The 22,880-nt window shown below is 40.9% G+C and overlaps 1 protein-coding gene across 5 annotated transcripts; it reads right to left on the reverse strand.

The window, feature by feature from the left end:
• Positions 1-265: 265 nt before the first annotated feature.
• On the reverse strand, positions 266-22,290 carry MAP3K8 (mitogen-activated protein kinase kinase kinase 8). 5 transcript variants are annotated; one of them, XM_039839704.1, is made up of 9 exons: positions 21,758-22,289; positions 19,267-19,491; positions 17,479-17,837; positions 11,067-11,234; positions 8,605-8,866; positions 7,061-7,167; positions 3,319-3,471; positions 2,360-2,606; positions 266-1,410 (listed from the first exon to the last, which is right to left on the reverse strand). In XM_039839704.1, the coding sequence occupies exons 3-9, from the start codon at positions 17,812-17,814 to the stop codon at positions 1,280-1,282; spliced, it is 1,404 nt and encodes a 467-aa protein (XP_039695638.1). In that variant the 5' UTR covers positions 17,815-17,837; positions 19,267-19,491; positions 21,758-22,289; the 3' UTR covers positions 266-1,279. The 5 variants fall into 5 exon arrangements, with proteins under 5 accessions (XP_039695638.1, XP_039695640.1, XP_039695641.1 ...); XM_039839706.1 differs by lacking the exon at positions 21,758-22,289 and adding an exon at positions 21,373-21,466; XM_039839707.1 differs by lacking the exon at positions 19,267-19,491 and having other exon boundaries at positions 21,758-22,290.
• Positions 22,291-22,880: the final 590 nt, after the last annotated feature.

The raw sequence follows: 22,880 nt of genomic DNA on the forward strand, positions 1-22,880 counted from the left end.
CCACATTTAGCCTGAACCAGTGGCTCACAATGATTTTTCTACATTTAGCCTGAACCAGTGGCTCACAATGATTTTTCTACCAAAGGGACGCGACCCAATCCGGATGACAACAGTGGCTTGATACAGCAGTGCTAGGAGTGCACATTCAATCTGCAAAGCTCTCAGGCATTTTTTGCCTCTCACAATACATGTTCCCCTCCGATCTATATCCCAAGCCCTAGAGCCCATCCCCAGTCCTAGTTGAGAACCGTACTCTTCACAATAATTAAGGCAAAGTACTAAATTTATTTATTTAGTTGATTTGACCAGTCGCATTGGATAAAAGTGTTGGTTTCGTTTATGATGTAAAAACATACTTTAAGTAGGAATATTCACATACCTTACAATCTTAAAAATATGTATAGAAGAAAGATTCATGAAGGTATTTGATATAAAACATACATAGTATGCTATTTTATTATACAAATGCTTAAAAGAAAATAGAGTGATAGGAATTACAAAAGTAGCATCATTAAGAATTGACAAAAGTTTCCATTTTTCATAAAGGTCACATTCTCATCCTTTGGGATGTACAGAAATTATGTGGTTTACACAGTTTTATCTACATTCAAAACATCACGTTTTAAATGTTTTAAGCATAGCATGTACGGTACAACATGTTTCCATAGGAACACAACAGAACCCGTCACTAGTGGCCTGCTGTCACATGGCTCCTAACTAATCAGTTAGCCATTTTTAAGACACTAGTTCCAGCTTATTGCCACAATATTCAAGTTGTTCTATTCACCCGAAATATAACGACTTTTAATTTATACTAGAATCTATTGACAAAGGCTCAAAGAGTTATCATAAAATATACACCAATATACACAAAACAACTATTCTGAGTTATATGAAGTTCCCATACTTAAATTAGAACCAAGAATAGTAATTTTAGGCTAATATATTATCCCTGTGATTGATATTTTTAAACTTTTGAGCAAAGTGCACAGTGAATGAAATAAGTCACCGGAAATGATTCTTCAAAGAACATTCAAATTCCTTCCTTTGAGTCACAACACCTGAGAAATGAGAACCTTTAGACTTGGTGGGTACCCGGGCAACTCCACAAATCAAACACAAAGGAGCTATGTGAAGTTACATTCGTGAGTCACGGGAGACCACACTGCCAGCTAAAAAATGGCACAATTCACTAGACGGAGCCCCTGTGTGGAGTCAGCAGAATCAGCTTCCAGGATATAAATGCTGAGTCTTAATTTAGAGCCAACGATATCATCAATCAGCCATATTCTAGTGTTGGTGGACCCCGAACAAGGTTGAAATAGCCGGCCAGGGCGCCAAGGTCTATGTAGAGAGAACGCTGTCTCTTTAGCATCTCAGATTCCTCAGTACTTCCTGTGCATGAAGAATCTGAAGAGGGAAACATTGAAAAAATAAAATAAATGACCAGAGAACGGGTTCAATAACAAACACCTATTTTTCCTGCAAAAAAAAAAATATATATATATATGTAATAATAATACATTGGGCCTAATGAAACAGCATTCAAGCTCTGGTTTTATTAAAGAGTTATAGAGTTGAGACTGTGGGCTAGTTTATGTCATATGACATGCACGATGGAGTTCAAGAGAGAATCAGTGACAGCAAGAAGTTAGCTTGAAATACTGGCCTATTTTCCAACATTCCAGATGGTTTGATTTAAATGCGGAAAAGTCAGACAAGAAGCGGAGAAATGCAAATAAGCGTTCCAGGCTTGACATCTGGATTTGGACCTAAGTGGATTAAGAACGCCACAGATTTTATTTATAAAAATAGAAACCCCTCTCCATGCATACTCCTGGAACATGTACTGACTCTCCGAAATGGGAAAGATTCACAGCTGGCAGAGAGATTTTAAGAAGAGAAAAACGGAAATGCAAATTGACTTCGAACTCAATATTTTATCTGGGCAGAGTAGTGCCGTGGGGTTTTTGACCAAAGATTGGTGTGGCTTACCATAACTGAATTAAACAGAACCTCACTCATCACCAACAGCAAAACTGTCATGCTTGATTTGTTTTTAAAGGCAAATGATATTCTCCGTTGCAAAAAAAGCAAGTCCGAGGCAACGTTCGATGACCATTTTATCTACATTTGCACTGAAAACCTGTTATGATTTGCTGGTAGATACGATTTTCTTTTTCTTTTGTAATTCTTTTGCTAACTCCTGCTGAAATTTCTCAAACAGCTTATGGCACTCAAGAAGTCACTTCGTGTTTTTTCCTCGAGTGCTTTCGTGAACGCCATCAGAGGTGTGATGAAGACAGAAAAAGAAGAGAAGCCAGCAGCCAGCCGCAGTGCACACAGCAGGTGTCCATACCTGCAATGTTCTCAGGAAGTTCCAACTCTTTCCTACTCAGCAGCCTCTTCCGCTCAAAGAGGGCAGAGTCCAGACTCTGACAGCGTGGCTGGTCCTCTCTGGGGGGGTTCAGGGCCTCGTGCTTTAGTAGGTCTGCTGCCCTGGGGCGGTGATTGGGGTTCCTCTCCAAAGCAGCCTCTATCACCTCTCTCATGCCGGGACTGCAATCGTCCGCGATATCTTCCAATGGAGGTGCCTGCTTGTGGATCTATTGACAAACCAGCTCTCTTAGCATCAATGAGATAAAAATATCTCCTCGACAGGAAAAGTATTCTAGTAAGGAGACCTGCAAAGTCACTTGTTTCCCACCCTGTGCCTGCAGCAAATACAGTTCATACAATCAGACCCTGAATCAAGCTTCCCTTTAGTTTCCTAAGGACACTGAGTTAAACCAATATTTTGGTTCAGTGCAGCCAAAGACGCATGCTAGGTTTGAATAAATGGTGACAGCTTTATATGTGAACAGTGGCCCATGGGTCACTGTGCCATAATGGGGAAGTATCTGCTTCTAAATCGCTCAACAGTAAAACGGGAGTGGCATTTTTCACTATACACCAGGCTGGTATGGGGATCTATAATCCAACATCTTTTTCTTTAAAGTATTCAAAGAAATATACAACTTCCTTGGCTCAAGGAGTTATGCTACTCTGATGCTACTAAGTGGTATTTTATTATTAGGCGTCTAACGGAATAGCATATAATTTATGCCCAATGCATATTTTAGTAAGTTCCCTCTGAAAAAGCAATGCCTTCTTTGCGAGAATGGGGCTTTCTCCATGTGGGAAGAACTTTCAGCTGCCTCTCATGGGTCACTAGTTCACCATCGTCCCACTCAGGTGTGAGTGGTATCGGAAGGAGAGTGGCTTTCTTGAGTAGGTAGGGGTCCCCTCTCCCCGCAGGCCTGGCTGACCCCCACTTACTATGTACAGGTAGGAAGGGTAGGCTGAGCGAGGGTAGCGCTTCACCCAGGGAGGGGTGCCTGTCTGCATATGGATGAGCGTGGCCCCCAGACTGTAGATATCTGCTTTGGTTGAATGGCCTCTGCACAGGATGACCTCTGGGCTCATGTAGATCTGAAAAAGAAATAGGAAACATCAGTCTGACACCCCTCAATTGTCTGTTTCCATTTCCCTAATCCCGTTCTGAAAGCTGGCTCATCCGCCAGTCCCATACTTATTGCAGACTTCTTCCTATCAGAAGAGCATGTAATTGCTGTGTCTCCTTAAGCAAAGGAGAGTAACACAGATGGCCTTGGGGAGCCTGGCAGCTCTGGCCCCAGGTGTCCCTGTAGCCTGACAAAGAATGCTTTTTCTACTGAATGAACACGTAGTAGGCCTGGCAGCAAAGGGCCTGCAGCCAAGACCCCAGCGGGACTCTCACCCAAAGTTCTGCAAAGCACTAATCGGTATTTAATGTTTCTTCTGATATACCAGTTCCTTCCATATTTAAATGGACACTACAAATATACTTCGTCACCTCATTTGTTATTAAACTGCCAAACCTCTAATTATCTGCAGTAACAAAAGGTGGCAGAAATAGGTGTTAATACCCATTACTTGGATGAGAAGATTAAAAAGTGCAATGGTGTAAAAGTGATCCTAATTAACCATTTCTATGAACTGCTTCTTATTTCTACCTCCATGTAGCCCAGTGACAAAATATTCAAGGCCATGTTAACACTGTGTAAGTTCTATTTGGTTTCATGAGTCAACACTGGACAAGTAGGGCCAGTTTTAGAAAGTTTCTCTAAGAAGTTTGTTTCTAAACTTCAAAAATGAAAGAGCAAAAAAGCAAATGCTGGTGCCCAGTAATCTGTATTTTTAGCCAGTCCACACATATGGTAGTTAATATCCTAACTAGCAATGTTTCACTTTAAGTTTTTAACACTGTCTGTTATTTGAATATGGAGAAGGGGGTAAGTGTTCCCAGAATACATTTCAGAGTAAACAAGAACTGGCTTACAAAAACTGGGGAAATTACCCAGTTTCCCCATCCACATGCCACTCAACTTCTTCCTACAACACATTTCCGGGCTGTCTGTCTCTGTCTCTGTCTCTCTGCAAACAGGCTAAACCACGCTCCTTGTTCTCAAACTTCCCTTGAAGCCAAGACAGATCCTGAAGGACTTTCTTACTAAATAGCATCTCAAAGTTACATAATAAATGCAACGGGAGGGATTAACTGTCAGTAGAGGATGCCCACCTCCTTCCCCAGTACAAGGATTAAGCAAAGTATTTACTGCTCTGCAGGCTCTATTTGACTGCACACTTGGGGACAACAGCATCCTGTCCTGGATGACCTGGCTGCTGCCCTGCAGGCAGATCGCCCAGAGACGCATGGCTCAGAGCTCCTGCTTCCTCAAGCTCTATGAGAGCCAGGGCAGCAGGGTGTGGTGTTCAAGAAGTCTGCAGGCTGGCTGACAGCAGGCATGAAACAGGCCTGGTGGGATCTCAGCAGGCTCTCTGAGAGGTGCACACCCTCGGGCATGGCCCTGGAGCAAGGGAATCCAGGTGTCATGTCAGGGGTCAAGATTCTCACCTCTCAACACATTTATTAGAACGGGAAAGAGACTGTGTGTGTGTGTGTGTGTGTGTGTGTGTGTGTGTGTGTGTGTGTGTGTGTGTGTGTCTGTCTCTGGGCGTGCGCGCACGTGATGATTACAGGTTAACTTGCACAAAGACCAAACAGACTAAGAAAATAAAAATTTTTAAAAAAGGACCACACTGTAAGTGATTCTGATTAGCTATTTACATTCGTTATTTATTTCTCTGCACCATATAATTCAAAAACAATAGATCAAATATATGCCAGATTAACCCTATATATCTATTAAAAGAGAGTTTATAACTATAAATGCTAAAGCCAGTGTAGCAATTTACATTTGGTAAAATAACTCAATCAAAATACCATTCAGGAATAAACTCTTGGTTACTATCCATTACTCAAGCATACATTCTTTTTCTGAGAATCCCAGAAAAGGCATGTCTTTCTCTAGACATTACAAAATGTTCAATTTTATCACACTGCCAGGAAGAAAAAGGTATTTTCCATCTTTTATACCATAAATAGTCTGTTTCTCAAACTGGCTCCAGGAAAAAGGGTTGAGTGTCACATATTTGTACTTCTAAGGCCAAAATATGCTGAACATTTTCCAAACAACACATGTCATAAGCATTAAGTCTTATTAGATTTTATGCTTTGGTAAAGTATTCTTAAGATCCAAGGACTAAAGCATTCTTTAAAAAAAAAGTCTACAGTTTTCTCTTCTGAATATTATTCTGCTCAAAGATGACTATCAAGAATCCCCTCTCAAGTATTTCCCAGAATAACTTCAATAATATCAGCAAAAACCAGGATTTATTCTGCTGCCCAGGAGAGTCTTTGCTTTGAGAGAGTTAAGAGAAGGCTTACAGAATCTTGGTTTAAAATAAAGATATTTGTTTTTGGCACCTCAATTGAGTTCAGTGCAACACATCTACTAGTGAGCGTAAGGGCTGTTATTTGGTTGAACACCAAGACTGATGTAGAAATCTTGTGGCCAACTGTCCTCTCTCCATTTTCTAAGGGCCCTTCCAGTAGAGACATGGGCATAGGGCTGGGAGGCTGATAGTTAAGCACCCACCATGGGAGGTAGCTTCTACACCCATTTATTTTCCCAGTTGCATCCAACCCCATTGCCCATCATAACCAACGGTGAACTACACCGTTGGTGTTTTAATAATTCAGGTAAATTTAACACAGGTCTTTTCCCAAAGAATGAGGACTGCTGAACTACCACTGAGGGCATGATCCTTGTTGGTCTTGTCTGGTCTTCCGTCCCTGGTACCCACAACAGCTTGCCACATAGCAGATGCTCAATAGATACTCGCGACATGAATAAACTAGTTAGCCTACTAACATGACTATTAACTTAAATATATTATTTGAAAGCCCATGATTATATGTCTTTGAATTTCATTTAGTTTCACAAAAGTTTTGTTTTGGTTTTGTTTTTCTGCTTCACAAATGAGTTAAATTTTACAAATATTATAGTTTATATCTTCAGCAAGGTTTATATATGTTATAATAAACTTGAAGTTTATTATAAGATCTCTAGGATTAAAGATAGGCCTAAAATGTTGTCAGTTCTGAATAAATATTATTGACCATGAAAATTATGTCTGTAATTGAACCAAAACATTAATATTTAGTTATGCTAATAATTTATATTAGTAAACATTAATATTAGTAAACATTAATATTTAGTTATACTAATAATTTATATATAAACATGTATTTATACATAAATAAATACATGTTTATATATAACTATATATTACACAGAAAAACTGGATTCAAGTCCCAAATTATAACTAGCTTTGGGCACGTTATTTTAACCTTTTTGATCTTATTTCCTTATTGTAAAATGGGAATCATAATAGTATTTGCCTATAATAACAGTCTTTACCAATAATAGGGTTGTTGTAAGGATTAAATAAAATAATTCATTTAAAGCACTAAAATGAGCACTTGGCACAGAGCCAGTGCTTGTCGCATATGTTCCAGTGATAACTTAACGCGATGGCTTTTCTTCCCTTCTTTGCCCTTTTTGCAGCAATGCTAGAACATTTCCTATTTTTACCGTTAATAAGATATTGACTATTCATGTAGGAATAGGATTACCTCTGTTCCACGGAGGTCCTTAGGAAAATAGATATCTTCAGTCATTTGAACACTTAGGCCAAAATCCACCAAAACGGCTTTTGTGGACATGAAAACAATGTTGCTAGCTACAAAAAGAGGAAAATTTTCAGTATAAAATTATCTATATACCTATAAATAAAATGAAAACGTTGTCTAAAACAACAAATCCCAAATCAGAATAGATTAGAATGCTTTCCCTACTGAGATAGGTAAAATATATTCGAAAGAGGAAGATGAATCTGGGTGAGGATTTAGGTGAAAATCACTTAAGATGTGTTAGGAACTCAACCAATGTGGATATAAATGATTATAGCCACTAATGATGCTCAAGATAAAATAGCCAAGATATGGAAACGACCTAAGAACTCGTTGATGGATAAAGAAAATGTGATATACGTGTATGTGAATGTATGTGTGTACGATGGAATATTATTCAGCATAAAAAAGAAAATTCTGCCAACTCAGATGGATCTCGAGGGCATTGCACTAAATGAAATAAGTCTTACAGAGAAAGACAAATATGGCATGATCTCACTTACATGTGAAATCTGAAAAAACAAACTCACAGAAATGAAGAACAGATTGGCAGGTCCCCAGAGCCAGTGGGGGTGGGGGAGAAGTGGTCAAAGAGTAAAAACTTCAGCTATGAGGTGAATAAGTACTGAGACTGTAACACACAGCATGGCGACTATAGTTAACAGTTATATCATATATTAAAAAGTTGCTAAAACAGTAAATTTTAAAAGTTCATACCACTAAAAATATCATAACTATGTGAGGAGTGATAGATGTGTTAACTAACCTTATTGTAATCATTTTGCAATATATACATATATCAAAGCATTACATTGTACACCTTCCACTTATATGATGCTATATGTTAATTATAACTCAATAAAGCTAGAAAAAATATAATAATGCTCAAAAGCTTGAGTTTCAAATTCTAAGATCTAAGCATAGTATTATCAAGCCACTTTCTAAAACAAAAAAGTAAAATCCCCATTTTTTTTGTAAGCTTTTGCTAGTCCACTTTATCATTAAGTATCTGCTAGTCCAATTTATCGTTAGATATTAAGGGTTCATAGTGGATCTCTCTTGCATATTTCCTCATTGTCTCTTACTCCTAGAAAGCAGTCAGTGAAGGCTTGTTGAATGAACTAGTGCCAAATTGATATTCACAATTTAAAAGCTATACTTCTCAGAAATATGTGGCTGTATGTACGTGTGTTTAATTAGCATTTTTAAAGCCTTATTAAAAAGGGCATAGGCAGTACTTAATAGATGCGTAGCTCTAATCTTCTCCACAAGTGGACAATCACCCTTCCTTATGAGTTTGAGAGCTCTAGTGATCCCACTTGATTTTAAAAGGTGTATGAGGAGCATGGCGGAGGAAGGTATAAAGTGCTCCGAGGGAGCTAAGCTCCATGCCACTGAAGACCTTCAGACTGAGGGAAAGAGCCCATCTGCCTCTTGCCTAAACAGGATCTTTAAGCCAAAAAGGTACATATCCAAAGATAACTCACGTTTAATATCATGGTGAATCACTTTCTTTGAGTGTAGAAAATCAAGTCCCTTGAGAACATGCTTTGTCACCCAAATAATTTCAAATTCTCTCATTGGTCCACAGCTCTCCAGTTTCTCCAGAACAGACCCTCCCTCGCCTGCTTCCATAAAGAGATGGACAGTTTCACCCCACAGGACCGCACCATATAACTCGGCGATGTTCTCATGCCGGAAGCAAGCCTGGATTTCCACATCAGATGGCTTAAACTGGTCTACTGGGATCTAGAACACAAAAATGCCAGTAAGATTAAAAACAATCCCAGGATAATAAAGAAAATATTTACAGTCAGCCCTCCATATCTACAGGTTCTGCATCCAGATATGGGAGCCAACTGAAGGACTTGAGCATCTGAGGATCTGGGTATCTTCAGGGGTTCCTAGAACCAATTCCAGTCAAATACCAAGAGACAACTGTAATTTAGGTCAACTCACAAACCATAAGGCAAATAAATGCTCTCAGGGATACTCTGGTCTGTATGAAATTGTACTGCCGAGTTAAAATAATGTCGACATCAGATCTGCCTTAATATTATGTCAGCTTCAGTAAACAATTCAATACAAGAAAACAAAAGAAACACAGTAATGTGGAAATTATTATTTTCATTTAGAGTGTAGAAATTCAATCGAAGAATTATTCATGATTGGATGAAGAGAGATAATTTCTTATCTATTATACATGTAATTTCTATGGCATCTAGGTTACATTTTCAATATTTCTTGTCATGAAATAATATAACATCTTTGGACTTACAGCCCATGCTCTAACAATGCATTTAAAATAAGCACCAGCCATCCATTCTATAGAAAAATCAAGTAATTAATAAAGAAAGTAAATCTTTTGGTGCAGATGGATATGGAATGTCTCTAAAATACAGTGTTCAATTAAAAAGAGCAGATGCAGAAGTACATATATTATGTTCCCACTTGGAAAAGAATTTTAAACTATACATACACATGTCCATAGAGATTTTCTGGAGAGATATAAAGGAACCTATTAACAGTAGTTCATTCAAGTAAAGGGATCTCATTCTTCAGCCTACACTCTTTTGAATCTGTTTGGGGTTGTTAATCATTTATTTTAAAGAAAAAAATATAGCTTGAAAATTAAATACGACAAGAAAAACAAACCCACAAAGCTTTCTTCCCATGCCTTTTTAGAAGAAACAGAAACACAGGACACTTTGGTTCTAAGATCTTTATAAAATGTTAACGGAATTTTTAAAAAGAACTTGAATATGTCGCCTCTAAATGCAAGCTTCAAATGGCTGATTACGACACTTTTTTTTCCTTTTAATACCAGATACTCTGGCAAATCTTCATGAAAGAACAAATTAAGCCAATACGTTGTTGATCTTTTAATTATGATAACAGAGATTGAGGTAATATTCAGCAATTATTTTTTATTTTTGTTAAATCAAAAGTGAGTTTATTTTACTGCACTTAAAAAAATCTTTAAAGTAGGACAGACATAAAAGTATAAAACTGGTTAAGTGTCAAACTCAATGAATTATCAGCTGCACACACCCACATAATCACCATCTAGATTAAGAAACAGAACTCCACCAGAACCTAGAAACCTCCTAGAACCACCTTCCAGTCACAGTGACTTCCAACAGCATGGATTGTGGGTTAAACCTGTTTGGGGCATTTATATAAGTAGAATCTCATACTGTCGATTTTATTTTGTATCTGGCTGTTTTGGCTCAACTTAATGATTATGCGATTCATCCGAACTACTATCATTGTAAACCATTTATTTTCTTGGCTGTTCAGTATTCCATGTGTCAATATATCACATTTTAGCATCTGGAAACTTTCCAGTTTGGGACTATTACAAAGACTGCTGCTATGAACATTCTAGTATGCAGCTTTCGGCGACCGCGTGCACACACCTGCTGGGTATGCACCTATAGGAGTGGAATTGCTGGGTCACGTGTTCAGCTTAGGTAGATAATACCAAACAGTTTCCCAAAGTGGGGGCACCTTGACAATGACTTTAATAAGAAGAGATGGGGTCTTCTCAATCATGGATCTATTTAAATCTGGTCCTTTAATCTGCAGTCCTGGGAAGACTTGCAGCTTTCCCAGCTTCTGTTTCCCTGCCTGGCCTCCTTCCCGGTGGGTGGGATTAAAGGTGCAGAACCCCTCCCCACCCCGCAAGAGGGATGACATCCAAGCCGAAAACTTCTTCCTTCTTTTTTATCAGTACAAACTAGATTAAAATAAACTATGCACTTAAGGAGATTTAGGAGCTGAAGGGCCCCAGGTAGCAAGGAAATCCATAAAACACAGACACTTTTGGACAGAGCACCTTTAGACAAGATCCAGTGGAAGGCTAATACGTTTCGAGTAATGTAAATAAACAAACGCATGCCATGATGACAAACACGCAGTGAATGTTGTCTGGTTACAAAGTACATACCAGTTTACATGCCATTCTTTTCTTAGTCTTTATATCTTGTGCTAAGTACACTTTTCCAAAGGCCCCCCGAGGAATGAAATCAGAGCCAATATTCCTGTAAGTCAGCTTCCACGGGATGAGGAGAACATCGGAGTCTATTTGATAGCGTCCGTTCTGGGGAGTGATTACCTAAAACAATAAAAATTTGGGAGTGTTAGAATTCCAGCAAAATCCTTTTCTAAGACTCACCCTTTAAAAACTGGTTACTTTAGACTGCATTCCTACATGCAATGTTTGAAATTAGTGGCACTATGTGTAATCCTAACAGTGTGTAGAGACTATATTTAGAGTTTCAGCAAGGCAGGGAAAGCATGTAACAGAAACATGTCCATCCCTGGTCAGACCTGATCAGATTTCCATCTACTCCGGAGTCATTAATTGCCAAATAGAACTTTAAAAATGATTTATCTAAGGGAGCATGACTACTGTGACCAAGAGGCTGAAAATAAAGATTGCATAAGCATAAACTGTGCCTGCAAGTTGACTTGTTTCCAATTGAAATGTGCTAACCTGTTAGTCCGCATAGCTATTACTCACGCATGATACATACAGGGAGAGTGTGGAAATAAACTGATGATCATGAAGGATTCTGGAAAACAATGTGTTATGCCAGAGCTATGAGTTGACAGTGCTACCTAAATAAAGTAAGGGCAGAATTATTTCTCATCTACTTACTCATTTAATATTTATTGAGTGCATATGTGCCGGGCACTGTGTCTGGTCCTGGGCAGGCATTTATGAACAAGAGGTAAATGACCCCTGACCTCCAAGAGTTTTTGAGCAAGCACTCAGATCAAGAGATTTCAAAACCAGTGGACTCAAAACTTAAGAGATGTATCTTGATAGTAGTGTGGGTTACAAGGGTGTGTGCATTTGCAAAACTTAGCAAACTGCACATTTAAGATCTGTGTATTTTACTGCATGTAAGATCTACTTCCATTTTTAAAGAATAATAAATTAAAAAGAGAAAACAATTAAAATTTAAACAAATTAATATGGCAATCCACAGGAGATACGACTTGGAGCATATGCCCCCTCCCCCAAATGTTTAAAGTGCTATTTCAAGGGATAAAGAGTCAAAAATGCAAGTTTTTTCTAAATGTAATTAGTAATAATATGACTTCAGATTATGAATTCGGGAATTATGAAACTATCGAAGAGACATCAAGTTATTTCAAGCACAGACCAAGCAGAAGGGGACCTTGGACCACATGGGAAAAGAATGGACACCTGATTCATCTGCAGAAAAAGGGGGCCCCTCGCAGGCGGCTGCTACGGGAAAGGTTTTGGTAACCGTAAGCGTTATTCATTCAGTCCCTATTACTGCTAATCTTAGCTACACATCCCGCAAACAGATGTGCTATTAGTCAGGGAATGAAATAGAGAACAACTCTAATACTTAGAAATGTGAAGTCACTACATTTAAAAATTAAATATTTACTGAGCGCTCTCTCTGAGTGGGATCCTGGGCAGACAAAGCCCTAGAGGGAAAATGAGTAAGTCCAGACCACAGGCTTGCCTAGTTTGAAATACGACCTCCTTTCAAGAAGTATGTCACCTCAAGTTACTGGATGCCTCTTTTTACAGCATGCTAAGAATGTGATGAACTTAGTCCCTTTCCACATGGAGACAGAACCATGCTCACTGGATTCAACTATTCCTGAATAGTGCCTCTTTCTTGTTATTAAGTTTTTACAGACCCAATTTCACCACAGCCTCTCAGTTATCCACTTCCATGTTTAGCTCACCTTCGTGGAAGTTTTACTTTTGTTTAACCAAAATTTGTTACAATACAGTTTGACCCAGTGTCCTCTTATTTTATCCAAAGGGACCAAAAATGAAAATAGCAGCCATATACTGAATGCTAATTATGGGCCAGGCACTGTGCTCAGTACTTTTTAACACATTATTTCATCAAAGTCTCATGACAATCCCACGCGGTAAGTGCTATTTTTATCTCCATTTTACAGATGCAGAAACTGGCTTCGAGAAGTTAAGCAACTCACTAGTTTGTGACAGAGTCAGGATTCAAACTCCGGGGTGTCTAACCCCAAAGTCACCACTCCTATTCTCTGGATAAGAGCCTTTTAACATCCAGAAGACCATAATTAAAGATGAGCCATGGTCAAAACCCAGTTATTAAAAGACTACATTTACATGTCACCGAGCATACCTTAGCCTTCTCCTCTTTGGATCAAATCCTGCAAGTGCCTTCATTCCCCTTTTCCAATTTCCCACATTCAGGGGACCCCCCTTGGAAGGCCCACAAGTTCTCCATGGCTACCTTCGATGACAGGCCCTGAGCGTACAGTGTGATATGCAACCACTGACCAGGCTGCAGTTCACACGGTCCCTCGTCCTCCCCCTCGCCCTAGACTATCCCTGATTGGGTTTGAGATGTTTTTCTGCCTTGCTGCTTCTTCTTCCTAGGGGTCCTACCAAATAATCTCGTGGATCTCCGTGCTGCTTATCTCTGCCGGTTCTTCCACTTATCAAGGCCATCTTCAAGTGTAGACACTATAAGCATGCTTTCGATTTCCTCATCCACATCACCGTCATAGATACTGAACAATACTGGGCCTCAGAAAAGCACTTCAGAAAAATCCTTACGTATTTTAGTAAAAATAAATTCCATAAGGGACCTGTGTGATGTGGCTGCTACAAAACGGATGTGTGACCTTGGGCTACATTAAAAGAGACTATTACCTAGAAGAGAGGCAAAGCTGGCCCTGACTTACTCTGCGAGCCACACAACAAATAGACCACCACGTTCACAGTCTGGCTATAAGACAGGCTTGAGTTCAGATGGCGCCACCCAGAGAGGACAAAAATCAACACTACAATACACGAGAAGTAGCAGACACAACAGTGTTTGGGAAAGAGAAGATGTGGGGAACATGCAACTTTAAAAACGTTGGCAGGACTGTCATAAGGAAGGAGAGTAACAATTAATACAAAACAACAACTACTGAAATGGCTTGATTCTTTCGACACTCACTATGTGTAAACAGGTCACATGCTTTCATTATTTGCTCTAAACAACAACCCTATGGAGTGCTATCATGTTATCCATTTTCCAGATGAGTATACTGAGGCATGGAGGGGTGTGATAACTAGCCCAAGGTCACACAGCTAATCCATTTCAGAGCTGAGATACAGACCTAGGCATTTTAAGTCATGGGCCTGCAGCCTTTACCATGACTCACTGTATATACCTTTTGATGGCTAAAGAGTAGAAATAGGACTAAGAGGAGTTGGAAACGGGTTTTAGTTTTATATAAAGGAGGACTGTCTTACAATCAGAAGTGGCCAAATATAAAATTGAATGCCCTACCATGTGATGAGCTCTTCATCATAGGAGATTTTCAAGCACAGATCAAAATGCTCCACCGATTATTGGAGATGATGAATAGTGTGATTCAAGCACCAAACAGAGGGCTTAGCTCAGTATCTTTAAGGATTTTTCAACCCTGAGAAGCTGGGACTCCATGAATAATCCCTGAGGAACAACATTCAGCATCTCATGCCCATATCTGTGATGGAGCCCTCTAGCCCTTCAGCTCCCCATGTAATCACCAAAAAGTTGAGTGTTTTGAACCCATTTTAGGTTATCCATCCCCAGATCAGGTTATGAACTGGTTTAGATTATAAACAACTGCTGGTACTCTTACACAAAGTAACTCCTACCACCTTAGTCTCCTAAAGTTTCTTCCCCGGTCCTGCCACACGTTGGTGGAATCTTCATGAAACATTACTTTTAGGAAAATAGCACATGCTTGCACGCACATGCAAACCACTATTTAACAAGCCCACGCTTGTTAAATACATTTTTGTAATTAATTACATTTTGTAATTAAGTACATATTTTGTAATTGATTAATTAATTAACTCTATAGGTGCATGGTGGTTGGTTGCCTAGAACACGCCATGTCTCTATGCCTCCAGGCCTTTGCATATGCTCCTCGCTTCATTCGAAACACCGTCTGCTCCCCACCCGCTTCATCTGGCTGACTCTCTCAATCACTTAGGCATCAACTCCCCTTGGAAGCCTTTCTGATCATTTCCTGACCCTCTACCACCCTCATGGCTGTGTAAGCTACCCTACGTGACTGTTACCACAGAGACCATAGCTTCGTTGTATTGAGAATTACCACACTGCATTTTAATTGCCTGTTTACTTGCCTCCTGCATTCACCAGGCAGAAAAATTCTCCAGCACCTGGAAAATCACCTGATACACTGTGGATGTTCGAGCTATGTATAGCAAATGAACAGATGAATACTTGAATGAAAGCGTTTGGTCCATACGCAGATATGTATTTTACAGAGAGATTTTATCATGGAACCAATCGATTTGGTAGATAATTAGATGTTGTTTTGTAAAGCAGAGAGATAGAGAGCAGCAAATAAAGCCCAGGAGAAAAAAATTTCGATAGGGCACTAGGATGTGGACCATGTGGACCTGTAGGATGGTTCCAAGGAGACCATGATGTGAGGATGAAAGGGAGCTAAAAGCAAACCTTGCCTCCTGTATCATACTGTCTCAGACTAGCTGTGATCAGGGATATAAAGTCATGATTTTTATGCCATTATTTACAAAACACAGAGCTGTGATAGGTTACTAGCAGTCACAGGGATGTATCTGATCCTTAAGGTCAGTGACAGGAAAATCAGCCATGGCCCCCAGAGCCATCAATCGCTTCCGCGGCACTCTCTACATTCCTGTGGGTTTAAGGTTCTCCTTTTATCCTGTGCTGTTTTTAAGTCTTACCTTATGTTTTATATTCTTGATCATTTTTAAAATAAAGATTTTTTTTAAAGTTTTCAAAATCCCTACCTTATGATATGTCCTAGTCTTCAATTTTCTCTTAACTGTGCATTTGCTCATTTATAAAGCACGGGCTCCATGGCAGGAACTGATGACATTTTACTTTTAGTCTTTGCTGATATAAAATTTGCACTTCCCTTTAACGTCTTAGTTTCTCTCCTTCTCTGCGTTAGCTTTTTTTTTTTTAACTCCAAAATCTTCAAAAAGCCTTTTCTTTGTACTCCTTATAATTTCCCTGAATTCCCTTCTGTACATTCCCATCTCTCATCTGTCTGATGGACCAGGGGAAAAATACATAAGTCTACATATTTGTAAGCAAGAGTAATTTGTTTATTCTGCATGCTTTCCTTTAAAATGCCCATTTTAACAAATACGTAAAAAAAAAAGAGAAATTAACAATTATGTTTGTCATTATAGACACATATATTGTTTTGAACCAGAGTCCTTCGGCTGTATTTTAGCTAAGAAAATCAGGTATCGTTTTTAGTTCAAATGATTACTTCCCATGTATAAGCAGAATAGTCTTAAGGTAAAGTATTTTGTCAACTATTAAATACAGATTTGTATATTAAGACCAAAGCGAGTTGTGCAACCATGCAAAATGTAATCCAGCTCCAAACTGAGCTATAGCTGAACACAACTGGCTTCTAACAAAACAATTCACTACATAGCTGACCTAAATTACTGTGTTGTTTTTAACTGAATGAATGTGGTATGCGAAAAAACAAAATAATTAAGTACTATGTCTAGACTTCTTGCTGTTCAGCACTGATCTTCTCCCTACATGAGCCATTTTGCCATTTAGATGCACAGAGGGAGTCACTTTCATCGCTAAGCATGTTTTGCAACTTACCACCTACTCCTTTGTAAATTGTTCTTTTTCAAAAAAAATTAGGTCATCTTTAGCCAGCACTTACATTCACCTTTGACATAATAAGAGACTGAGAATCCCAAGCACACCTACACACATCACCTGATCTACTATTGTTGCAACAAAGTGTTGTCACAATATTGTGGATTATTTGCATACTTGGGATGACTAAGCAAATATGTCATTTGTCATTCATACTTTGCCAATTAAAGAGAGTGAATTTGTAGATTGTTATTTACTGTCTACAGACTACATTTCTGAGAAAACTGAAGTTAGCCAGTATTGATATTGTGACATTTCCAGACGTGACAAGAAAGGAACAAAGAATTCAGCCTTCAAAAATATTAAAGACAAAGTCTTCCTTTCTCAGATGAAGGATTCTCATTAAGCCTTACTTTTCTGCCTAATTGATGAATTAGTTTTTTAATGAATCATTAAATTAAAATATTCTTAGCCATTCCCTATTTGTAGTACTACAAAAATTCTTTGAAGGTAACTTTTAATGAAGACTCTATTTACATCTTTAACATGGAGGTGATTCTTACAAATACTACATTAAAAAAAATCATACCTGGCAGCCAGTCTAAACCAAGTTCAAATGTCACTCTGCATTAAATGAAGCTGCAGGGGTAAAGTCGAACACAGAGCACTCAACTGATCAGGAAAAAAACATACCATATTTAATAAAATTCCAGATTCTTGTCGTCGGTGTCCATAAAAATGCTTTGCGGTATTGGATATATGGTTTGCAAAAGCGAGCAAATCCTCCACGGTCCCGTATCTGACCGTTGACAACCGAGGATCTTCTTGGCCACTGAGCAGCAGAGAGTCCGAACGCTCCTCGTTTTGATTACTGTCCTGACACACGGTCATTAGACTGGGTTCGTAAACCACTGGCTCTTCACTTGCGTAAAGATTTTCCATAATGTCTATTACATCAGACACGTTCAAATGTTTAATTAATAAATCGATTTCTTCTTTATTGTCACTTCCAGTGCTCATGTACTCCATTACTGATGTGCTTTCTAGAGAGTCTGCAAAAGAAAACACAAATACTATGTTTACTATCTTTGTAATTGAAAGGAATGGAAAACTGACATAAAACGACTGAGCTTCTAAATGCCTCTGTTTACAACATAAGAGCTATGTGTCTATAGGGTGTGTGAATTCGAGTTGACAGACAATGAAGACAGAAACCTTAGATAACCTTTAGTCCATCCCGGTCACTTTGCAGAGGGGAAACCTGAGATCCAGACAGCTTACTCTTTACTCCCTGAGTTGGTGGCATCAGCCATAGCCGTCGAAAACAAACTTTCACTAAACGTAAACGTGAATAAGAGCAGCTTTTGGCTCTTTACAGCTTCCAATTTTGCTGCTACCTCAAGGGTCAATCGTCTTTGCATGAGTCTCTGTGGCGTGGGTGACTTTAAAACAAAAGAACTGCTTTACCAAATTCATAAGCTAACCTGGCAACTAAAATTCAGGCTCTGAAGCCAGAAGCATGTAAACTAGATTTGAATTTAAGCAAACTGATTAAGTTTCAGGAATAATTCTGATGTAAATGAGTTAAATAGCTCATTTAGACAGGGGAGAAGTCGCAAATCCTCCTTTTGGCAGCGATGAGTATGAGAACGGGGAAGATTCATTTAACCTGTGAATCAGCTGTCCTCTCTTAAGATCAGAATTTTTTTTTTTTTTTTTTTAATAATACAAAGCATACATCTCAAGGTTCCCAGAAGGTTAATTTAACATCTAGGTCAAAAACCCTCTAGAAGCTGTGGTCTTTCAAAGAGGCCAAGAAAGCCAAATTTATCATAAACAAGATCAACTTGCTATATTAGCCGGTTCTTGTATACAAATCAGGTGCTATGCCTGAAGACTTGTAAATGAGAAAAAGAAAGCGAACCAATGGTAAAATATGATGCTTAGGGTTTTAGAACAACTCTATTGCAAAGAATTAAAGAGAAAAAAACACATAAGAGACATAAGAGCATTTGGAGGCATGCATGTCTATTTAAACTATTGTGCTCCTGAAAGCACAGATTCTCTTTGAAAGATATTTCAGGTCCTTAAAAGCACAAACCTTTAACCTATTCAACACTCTGTGCTAAAAGCCATAGGCTTTGATCAACCTGGAGATCCAGTAGGAGGCTCCAGAAAATGTTCCACCTGGGACCGCCAGCAATTCATCATGCAGCCACTGGCTTCTGAGTGAATTTCATTTGAGAAAAGAACTACGTGATTTAATGTCATCATTAACTTACTTGACATTCGTTTACTGATGTATAAATTGTGTCGCAGAAAAGCCATCTGGCAACCTGCAGTCTGATATTATATCTAGACTCACACTGCTTGGGATCAAATCTTGACCCCTTTTACTGTCTACACGACCTTGGATAAATACCTTAGCCTCTCTGCACCTCAACTTCCCCCATTGTTAAAAGGAATCATAACAGCACCTACCTCATAGGATGGTTGTGAGGATTAAAGGAGGTCATATATGAAGGTGCTCAATGCAATGTCTGGTGCATGGTAAATAAGCTGTGTCATTTGTAGTACGTGCATAAGAGACAAAGACTGAGTCAGATGCCTGGCTTTGCAGATATTGAATTAGGCCTCCTTATCTGCAAAAGGGATGTGGCTACCTATTCCCTCGGCTTCTTCACAGTAGGGTTTTAAAGACTGTATCTAAAACAAGAGACAAAGAAAAAAAGGCAGAAACCTATGAAATGCTTTGCTGGCTGTTATCACCAGTTAGCGAAGGCAGGTCTCTCTGAGAGATCTTGGGCACTTTTAAGAGAGACTGAGATTCAGGCTCTTGGAATTTACTGAGTTTTAAAAGGGATTCCTCGGGGGTAAAGGAGGTACACTGATGGGTTTCATTGAGCCATTTCGTTGCAGTTTCTACTTAAAGAATTTACTGAAAAACAGAAGTTAAAACAAAAATAGCCTGATTTAAGACTCCACTGACTGGAAAGTTCCAAGGTTGTTGGATTTACTTATCGAATAGCTGACTTCAGAGAAAATAGTTCCCAGTAGTAATGTGACTCAAGAGAGGGAAAAGCCCACACAGTTTACTAGTCAGCTGATCTAGAGAGGAAAGACAGGTTAGTTTTTAAAATCCTGCAGAAGGTCTCAGGTGTTTATATCTAAAACCTAAGAAAGAGGTTAAATACCCCCTCAGCTCTGAGGTGGGGCGGGGCAGGAGGGGAAAAGGAAGGTCAGGAAGGAGGGGAGGTAGAGATGCTTATGACTGAGACTAAGAGCAGGCAACATAGGGCTCCCCTCACACAAGGCAGTGATCCCCAAGCAACCCTGATGACCAGTCCGCTCACGAAATACTCCTGCAAAGAGCCTCAGCGCTTTCAAGCCTAAATTAAGCAGACAATATGCTAATGATTTCCGAGTTATTCACCATCGGTACCCACGTAGAAAAAGTGTGGATCGTGAAGGTATTCTACTTCAGCAAAAAAGACCTTCCCTCACACGGCTACAGTAAAAATCATCATAAAATTCCTACTTAACAAAGTAGATGACTATGCCCATTTTAGAAATGGAGAGATGGGCAAAAACGGTCAAAATTACTTGCTTCAAATTATTTCAGAAACCAGAATAAAACCAAAAGGAAATCCTATCCCTAAACATTAATGCCATACTCTCAGCTAGATCCATCTACATAAATGAAATTTGAGAGTTTCCTAGTAAGTGTGAATGAAAATGGCCAAGATTACAGGAATCAGTTTCTGTCAAAGGATGATCATTCCTGTGTTACTTCCCATTTAAACGACTTTTCTGCCAGAATAGTACGTTGCCCCTCAAGGAACAGCTCTTATTATATTGTTTTCAAAAAGCCCCAGAATGATGCAGTCCAGCGGTAGAGAAGCACGCTGCTCCAAAACCTCTAGATGCTAAGACCATCCAATTTTCCTTATAGGACCATCTGCCGGAAGTACCGCACACAAACTCAGTGAGAGTTGGGGGTGTCTGCTGGAATCAGATTATATTCTACTTGGCAAATACATGAGACTGAGATGTTTAATGCAGCTGTATTAGTGTTTCTTTCCCTGTTCTTATCAGGAATAATCATTTACTCTGAACCAAAATATGTCTTTCCAAAAGTGAAATAGACATTGCGACGTTTCACTTAAAGACAGCTCGTGGCCTTCCCTGAATACTTTTGGGATAAGCTTTGTGCACGCAGTGCTGCCTTCTAAGCGTTATTCTCTGCCTAGAATTAGAAGAATTTCAGAGTCTTGATATCGCATGACCACCGGGAAACATCTGTGAAATAACTTTTTTTCCCCGCTAACATTCTTAGGCCAAAAACTCAGCAATTCGTGTTCTGCTGTAACCACCCTTAAGTCACAGAACAGCGTCCGGGTTATAAACATGAAATTAAGCTTCAGCTATTAAAAAGGCTCTCCGCTCCGCCACCCCTCACCTCCCACCCCATTCCTTCTCTCCTGTTCCTCACGGTCAAGGGAGTTTTTAAAGGGTTTGTAAATTACAAAAGCGCCCATCATTTGGGCGGGCGGCAGCGGGAGCCCCCAGCCCACGAGGCGCACTCACCGGGTCTCGGCAGAGGGAGCGCAGCCGTCTCGGCGGCGTACGCGACGGACGGCGCGGTGACACTGGACCCGGCTTCCCCGCGCACTGCCCAGCCCCGCACTGCGCGTACGCTAGGGATCCGGGAAGGAGGAGGAAGGGGGCGGAGTCGCCAGTCCACACCGCGTGAGTGCCTTGCGCAAGGTGCTTTCCAGCAGCGCCGGCTGCAGCCGGTACCCACGCGAAAGACTGAATCGCAGCTGCGCGGACCCCCCGCACGCCCGGACTTTCCCGGGCCTTGGAATCTACTCCCTGCCCGGGGCACCCTCTCTTTTAGGGTGGAAATGTCGGAGCACCCAGGAGGGCTGAGACCAGAAAGACACCTCTGAGCCACCGAACTGTGCGTTACCTGCGCCCTCCGCGCGCCCCCGCAGGCCAAGCGCTCCAGCTTCAGTGCCCCGACGGCCCGGTGCGCAACGAGTGGCGGGCTCTCCCGAGGCGGGCGCGCCTGGGCCTCGAGGTCCGGAGGTGGTAGAGGTTGGAGCCAGGGCGACCGGCCCCAGAGCGTGGCGCTTCTTCCGGACTGGAGCGGACGAGCGAGCCCAGGCCACCTTCGTCGGCCCCTGACTCACGGCGTCTGAGCCGGCCCAGGGGCGGCGCAGCGGACGCCAGCCGCCGCCTCCCCGCCTTTTCCATTTCCCCTTTCTCTCCGTAAACAGAAAGAATTGCGGGGAAGCCGGAGCCCCCGCACTGGGAAATTCCGTCCTCCCCCCGTTTGCCCTCGGGGCGCTCGGGCGGAGCCGAAGGCCAGATGAGGGAGGAGCGAGCGCCGCTCCGGGAGGGGCGCGGACCCAGCTCCGAAATCGGGATTGCCACGCCACCTGCGGGCCTGGGACAGTAGTTGAGGTCTCGGGACACCCATGAGTTTTCCTTTGGACCTGGGGACTGGAAGACCTGGTGGTAGAGGGCGCCCCAATGGCGGAAAAGTCGGAAAGGTCGTCAGAGTCAACGCACCTCTTTCCCTGTACCAGAGGAAGATCGTATTTCCTATTGAGCTCTTGCCCTAGGTGCTGCTCCCGTGTCCCAGGCCCGGCTGAGCCGCCCAGGTCGCGCCCTGCAGGACGCGCAATGAGGGTCTGGCCTCCTGGAATCGGGTCCAGATTCCGATTTAGGTCGACACACACCGAGTGCCACTACTCGTGGTCTGCAAGCACGCACACAGGTTTAAAGGTTTGGGAGAGGCTGCCACAGGCTGGGCGGGAACCTGGGGGACGATCACCTTAAAGGGGCGGGGCGGGGGGGTGGTATACTCCGCCAGCAAAACCTGGTTTTGTTCTTTGTTTAACCTGGTTATTTTGTGACACTGCCCCATTACGAGGTGTGTCAACTGATCTCCTAACCCCAGCTGCGGAGTTTCTCTGTCCTGCTTGGAAAGATCAAAGTTCGTTTATAATGTTCTTCCTTCTTGAGTGGAAAGACTCTACTCCAGGTGAAGCCGGAAATAGCACCTCTCTTCCCCGAAATCCACTTGG

The sequence above is a fragment of the Pteropus medius genome, unplaced genomic scaffold, assembly GCF_902729225.1.
Source record: "Pteropus medius unplaced genomic scaffold, Ma_sr-lr_union100, whole genome shotgun sequence".
Lineage (NCBI taxonomy): Eukaryota > Metazoa > Chordata > Mammalia > Chiroptera > Pteropodidae > Pteropus > Pteropus medius.

Excerpts from the sequence above, each read along its gene's own strand:
- MAP3K8 (XM_039839707.1), bottom strand. The coding sequence starts at position 17,814 with ATGGAGTACATGAGCACTGGAAGTGACAATAAAGAAGAAATCGATTTA. Across the intron at positions 3,472-7,060 it reads AGGACCTCCGTGGAACAGAG|ATCTACATGAGCCCAGAGGT; the intron begins GTAATCCTATTC and ends TTTCTTTTTCAG. Across the intron at positions 1,411-2,359 it reads ACTTCCTGAGAACATTGCAG|ATTCTTCATGCACAGGAAGT; the intron begins GTATGGACACCT and ends TTCCCTCTTCAG.